Here is a 6,935-nt window from a genome sequence, read left to right as displayed (position 1 = left end):
TTCCTTCCCTGCTCCGGTGTGGTGTCCCTCTATTGTGCTAATGGACGGGGTCAGCACAAAGGACACAGACATCAAGTCAAAAGGAAATAGGCTTATTTTTATTTATGTTTAAAGCAATAAGATAACAAGTGAAATAATACAGCAAGTTTTGTTTAAAGCAGCAGAAAGAAGAAGAAAGGTGATGTGCCTAATCATTACTATGTCACTTTCACACAAGGCCAGCAAGTTTCATGCCTCTAGACAAAGAAAGGAGTAACATCTTGTAACACCTATCTTCACTAATAGTTACATTCTGTCTAAGTTACACGTTTCACTAATAATCCTACATATTTCACTAATGATCAGATAGCAATTTTAGATAATGTTTGGATAAGAAGTTAATCTGGAGGTCAAATTTGGTTTGGGGTCTATTGTTCAGGCTTCGCCCTCCCACAGGAGCCCCCTCCCACAAGAGACAGTCCTTCATTAACCTCTCTGAAGTGAGCCTCACCAACACAGCTCTGCCTGGACACTTCTTTCATTCTGTCAGCCAGCAGTCTTGTGATGTTGTCTTTCAGCTTACCAAAGCCACTCAGTGCCAATTCATGGGCAGCACTGTCCTCCACCAGCTGCTGGAAGAGGTTGAGTGGTTCAGCCTCTCGGAAGCCAGGGGGCAAGATGATCTCCTTGGGCACCTTCTCATTGCCAAAGAAGAAGTGGTTGAGGCGCTTCTCCTTCAGGCACCAGTGCAGGTACCCTAGCACATCGTCTAGACGGCACAGGAAATACCTCTTGCACCACTTTGACAGGGGTATGAAAGTCAGGAGGTGCATTATAACTGTCTTCATGACATCGGTGGAAAAGACAGTTCCCTCCAGAATGCAAGTGCAGAGATGCAGGCAGGAGAGGTGGATGCTGTCATGGGGGGCGTTCTTGGCCACAAGCAAGAAGAACTTCGCCTCTGCCACATCACAGCTAGGAAGCCATGTCGTTCTTGAGCTGTAGAGGGAATTTGGTGAGGTCTCGCTGGTCAAGAAGATGTCTGAGTCACCTTCCTGCACCCCAAAGATGAACTCAACAAATAAATTTATCTGGGAGGCATTTGTCAGCTTCATCTTACAGGAGCGTGTAGAGGATTCCAGCTGCATCTGGTAGAGATCTGAAAGAGACAACTCCTCCCAGGCTGATTTCACAAGCTTCTGGAACCAGAGGGCAGTTTCCTGCACATCTAGGTAGAGGTCAGTGCAGAGGGTGGTGAGGAGGCTATAGCTCTTATTCCTCCTCAAATCATCCTCAGGATCATGGAGGAAGCACAACATGTTCTCCCCCAGCTGATTTCTGTTGCATGTGCATATCAGCATGACCTTGACGTGGGGCTCCTCTGGCAAGTAGAAGACATGCCCATAGGGGGCCTTCAGAGGCACAAGCACACGGAAAGCAGTATCATCTTTGTGTGGGTTCCAGCCTTCGGAGGCACTGTCCAAGATGATGAATGGCTGCAACACTGGGAAGAAACTGTTTTCCAAACGCTCTCGGAATATATCAAAGAAGTTCTCCACCATGTTCTCTACTATCCTTCTGTCATAGGTCAGGTTGGCCAGTGGCAACTTGAACCAACTTGCAATAAGTGTGTCCAGATTCCACACAGCTTCAGGATCATCGTCACCTTCTTCATCCTCTTCTCTTTCATTGCTGGAGTTGTCCTCTCCACCGCTGCTGTCTGGTTTATGGCTCCTTTTCCTGAGCCACCAGAAGAGCCCCAAGAGCAGGACCAGGCCTGCAGCAATGACCCAGAAATACGAATGCTGGAAGACAGCAAAGAACTGGGCTCTCCAAGCAAAGCTGTGCTGCTCCTGTTGCTCCATCAGCCAAGTGGCCTTCAGGCTCAGATGCTCCTTACGCTGCTTGAAGCGCTCACGTGTGACTTCATCCAGCCCATCGCTGACCTTTTGTGGTGCCAGGATGAGGAATGATAAAACAGTGGAGAAGCAGCACATGAGCTCCATGGCCTGCAGGAGGAGGGAGAGAATGGATTCAGTGGGGTGGGAGGGAGGGAGCTGGCAGTGTGGAAAACAGGGCCAGGAATGGGGTTTGGTGGGAGAGCGGCCAAGGCAGGTGGGAGGCAGAAGGCCTGTGCCAGCCCTTCTAGCGGCTAGGCCCTGGGTGCGAGGGCAGAGCCCACCCCTGGGGCCCATGTTCCTGCCCTGATCCCCCTGCTCCCACCACCTGTGTACTCACCACTGTCCCAGAGCGTAATGGGCCTGTGCTGCCTGTGAGTCTCTTTGACTGCCCCACGATTACATGGCCTCTGATGTCACAGACACCGCAGCGCCTCATGGTAACCGGGTAACCGTGGCCCTCCCCTCCGCAGGCTTGACGGCCCACAGCTGCCCCAGGCAGCCAAAGGACTGACCCATCCTGACATTTCCTCAGTAGTCAGAGACTGACAAACTGGGGAACCGTGAGAGTCACAGACTCTGGTGATGTTCCATTTGGAAACCATAGCACAGAGGACGAAAAGTCCTGAAGAGAGTGACATGTCCTCAAACTGGTTATTGTTAAATATCGTTGCTATGGACAACTCTTGTTTTAAACAGGATTCGTATCAGCATGTAAGGTTGAGGGAATACCTTGTTGTAGCTGGTAGGATAAGGGATGACAGCTAATGACCTCAGATGGTTATACTGCTGTACAATACACCTCTAGGAAGAGACCTCACTTTCGTGTGAAATGTGGCATCACTTTCTTAGAATGAGTCAGACAGAATCATAGTATCTAGGTCGACCTGCTGCTGCAGGAGGGTTGGACTAGATGATCTCTAAAAGTCCCTTCCAACCTTACCATTCTATGATTCTCTGATTCTCTGATTCTATGATAGTATCACTTTGGTTGGAAAAGAGCTTTAAGATCCCTGAGTCCAACCACTTATCTCACACTGTTAAGCCCGCCACTAAACCATGTCCTTCAGCACCACAGCTATATGTCTAAATAACCCCAGCTCTTTCAGCCACTCCTCATAAGACTTCTTCTCCAGACCCTTCACCAGCTTCATTGCCTGTCTCTGTACACGGTCCAGCACCTTGATATCCTTCTTGCAGTGAGGGGCCCAGAACTGAACACAGTCCTCCTCGTAGGAGGACGATCACTTCCTTGGTCCTGCTGGTCATGCTGTTTCTCATATAAGCCAGGATGCCATTGGCCTTCTGGGCTGCCTGGGCACACTGCTGGCTCATATTCAGTGAGACTAGATATATCTGTGAATGACAGGAGATATGGATGAAGCAATGGCAAGTGGAAGCTGGAACGGGACAAGATAAAAATGTCCTTCCAGGGAATTTTAATCTTCACCATAACTCTGATTTTTTTTGTTTTTGTTTCTTTGTTTGTCATTGGACAAATCTTTGAGCTTTTATGTCTCCGTGTCCTCATTGATCAGATGGATAAACTGAGCATTTGAATGCATATAATTCCCACTGTAAGGAAGGTAATTGCGTGGGCTAAGTGCTTTGGAGGAGATACTGTGACGGAGGTAGATGTGGGTGGGAGTCCTGGGGAATGTCCCCTTGGCAGGCAGCCTTGGCAGGTGTGTTCAAATAGGATTGGGTTGATGTGTACCAGGGAATGGACAGAGATAATCAGGGGCAGAAAGTCCGACAGTGTGTGGTCCGTGATGACGGGAGACCTTTGGTTGTAAAAGGTGCTCTGAGATTCCATTGGCAGTGAAAATGTTACCTTGGTTGCTGGCAAACTACTAAGTATTAGGGATTTTTTTTAACAGATTAGGTGAAGATCGTTTGGGTTATAAATTTGCATCCAGACCTCCAGATTATACTTGAATAGGAGCTAGAGGACTACATCTTTCTGTGCTGTGACCTCTCCCACTCTTATAAACACGACACGCTGTAAGGCTCAACCTCTGTGCACAACAGGTCCTCTTGGAGAATGGGTACAGGCTTCTTCTGGAAAAACACTGTATTTTGAAGCAGATTGTTGTATTTTAAGAGAGGAGAGAGATTTTCCACAGCTCACTAAGCGTATTGAGAGGCCTATTATAATAATAACGGCACATTGTTAATAATTAATCCCTGTTATTAATAGAGAGACGTTCTAGCGAAGGATGCTGAGGTTCTTTCCAAAATGCTTCTGAATTTTTAACTGTTTCTGTCTGATAGTGATGTCACTTACACCTGTCTGTATCTGAGTACGTCTGCAACCTCTCCGTATTAAATGAAGGAAATTTAGTCTCATTATGAAGTTACTCTCGAGAGTCCATTACTAATGAAGCTGCTTCTTGTTTATTTTTGAAATTGCTTATAAACAACTTACATTATAAGTATACAATTACCAGAGAGTAATTACAGAATTACTGTAAACATACTGCAAGTTAATATTCACGTGAGTCTTTTTCTAGTTCTGAGGAAGGACACTACTGTGGCTGCTGGTGCACTATTAAGCAATGCATTGTGTCAGTGACAAGGAAAAGAAAAGGTTCACGTAGACATACCTTTATACAGAGATATTGCTGCGTTCAATCCAATGTGTGCAGCTTAGTTCAACAATGTCGTTTGACAGCCTGACACCTGTATTTTTGGGAAGCCTAAGGTTAAAGACAGCTGAAGGAAAGTGTTTGAATTCTACTATGAATATATTACCATAGGTGTGCTGTCATCTAAAGCAGAAAGAAATAAGTGAACTAGTAAAACAAATGACTTGGAAATCCATAGTGTGTAGCTCATTCATAAAAAAATATTCTTTGTTTGCTTAAACTACATTTTTACACATTCTTCACACAATTAGGAATTGGCTAGTGGTCTAAATTAAATTGGAATGATTATAGACCAGTAAAGTATTTCCTATTTCCATACTAACGCTGCACTTTTTGTGGATGAGTTTTACTCAGTTTTGCAAGGGCTAAATGACCAGAAGAATAACTGCAGTTAGTAGTAGCTCTTAAGGTACAACTCTTTCAGAACTGAGTAGTAGAGAACTGAAAATTTACAATAAAAATTGAAATAGTTGAAACCAGGAGTCTCTTTTGAAAATGTAATGTAAATGTTACTTCCCTCAACCTGCCGGCCACACTTTTCTTGCTGCATCCCAGGATGCCATTGGCCTTCTTGGCCACGAGGGCACATTGCTGGCTCATGTTTAGCTTATTATCAATCAGCACTCCCAGGTCTCTCTCTGCAGAGCTGCTCTTCAGCAGTTCGACCCCCAGCCTGTAGTGGTGCATGGGGTTGTTCCTTTCCAGATGCAGGACTCTGCACTTGTCCTTGTTGAACCTCACGAGGTTTGTCTCTGCCCAACTCTCAAGCCGGTCGAGATCCTGCTGAATGGCAGCACAGCCTCTGGGGAATCAGCCAGTCCTCCCAGTTTGGTGTCATCAGGGAACTTGCTGAGAGTACACTCAGTCCCCTTCTCCAGGTTGTTGATGAAGATGCTGACCAAGATTGGCCTCAGAACCAATCCCTGTGGAGCTCCACTGGCCACAGACTTCCAACTCGATTCTGTGCCATTGACCATCACCCTCTGGGCTCTGTCATTTAGCCAGCTCTCGATCCACCTCACCCTCTACTCATCCAATCCACATTGCCCGAGCTTTCTGATGAGGAGACAGTGTCAAAAGCCTTGCTGAAGTCAAGGTAGATGACATCCGCTGCTCTCCCCTCATCTAGCCAGTCAGTTATGCACTCCTAGATGGCTGTCAGGGTGGTCAAACAGGATTTCCCATTGGTGAAGCCATGTTGGCTCCCCCTGATAACCGTCTTTTCCTTTGTGTGTTCAGTGATAACATTCAGGATGAGTTGTTCCATCACCTTTCCAGGGATGGAGGTGAGGCTGACCGGCCTGTAGTTTCCTGGGATATCCTTCCTGCTTTTTTTGAAGACTGGTGTGACATTGACCTTTCTCCAGTCCTCAGACACCTCGTCTGTCCTCCATGATTGTTCAAAAAGGATGGAGAGAGCAATCATATCAGCCAGCTCCCTCAGCACTCTAGGATGCATCCCTTCAGGACCCATTGACTTATGAGCCTTACACTTGGCCACCAAGTCTTTAACCTCTTCCTCTTCCACCTAGGGCAAGTCCTCTGCCGTCCTGACCATCCTGTTATCCTTGCTGGACTGGACTTCCGGAGGGCCGGCCTTGACTGTAAAGACTGAAGCAAAGAAGGCATTCAGTACTTCGGCCTTCTCTGCATCATCGGTCACCAGGGCACCCTCAGTGTTTAGCAGTGGGCCCACATTCCCCCTCACCATCCTTCTGCTGCTGATGTACTTGAAGAATGCCTTATTGCTGTCCTTAACATCCCTGACTAAATTTAAAATTAAGCTCTGTAAAACTGAATGCTACAAACTATTTTTGGCCTAGATATTTCAAAATGATCCAAAACTAATGTGATTTCAAGACTGCAGTTTTAAGGGCTAGCTATCTAGTGAGGTCTGACCATGCAGTGATGTGGTGATAATGACTACATGACGTGCTAACCCAAGTGATCTTCAATATATTTATCTGAGTCACAGAAAAAATTATTCACCATGTTTTCGTAACTCCTTGAGTCTGACTGTTACCTGTGGTTCACAAAACTTATCCCATCTGTCGTGGTTTGGCCCAGCTATCACAGCAGCACCACAACAGTCTCTCGCTCGGTGCCCCCATTCACCCCCACCCCCATTAGGATGGCGGAGGCCCCAGCAAAATGGGAGTAAAAAGATAAGCAAGGTTGTTGTGGATTAAGACAAGGGCAGGGAGGACTCCCTGCCAATTACAGTTCTGGGCAAAACAGACTCCAGTAGTCGACTTAGAGAGGAAAGTAGGATCTTCAATATATTTATCTGAGTCACAGAAAAAAATATTAACCATGTTCATAACAACCTCATTACTGAAGGTGGCATATACGCTTGTACTTCCAAGTTTATTTCTGTAATATACAGATGTCTTGGATTTGTCTAGGATAG

The 6,935-nt window shown here is 46.2% G+C and overlaps 1 protein-coding gene across 1 annotated transcript; it reads right to left on the bottom strand.

The window, feature by feature from the left end:
- Positions 1–407: 407 nt before the first annotated feature.
- On the bottom strand, positions 408–1,985 carry LOC133625669 (inositol 1,4,5-trisphosphate receptor-interacting protein-like 1). The gene has a single exon (XM_061998826.1). The coding sequence runs from the start codon at positions 1,983–1,985 to the stop codon at positions 408–410; it is 1,578 nt and encodes a 525-aa protein (XP_061854810.1).
- Between the last annotated feature and the right edge of the window lie 4,950 nt (positions 1,986–6,935).

The sequence above is a fragment of the Colius striatus genome, chromosome 6 (assembly GCF_028858725.1).
Source record: "Colius striatus isolate bColStr4 chromosome 6, bColStr4.1.hap1, whole genome shotgun sequence".
NCBI lineage: Eukaryota > Metazoa > Chordata > Aves > Coliiformes > Coliidae > Colius > Colius striatus.
The sequence above is the reverse complement of the archived record's forward strand: the minus strand, read 5'-3'. Positions and strand labels throughout refer to the sequence as shown.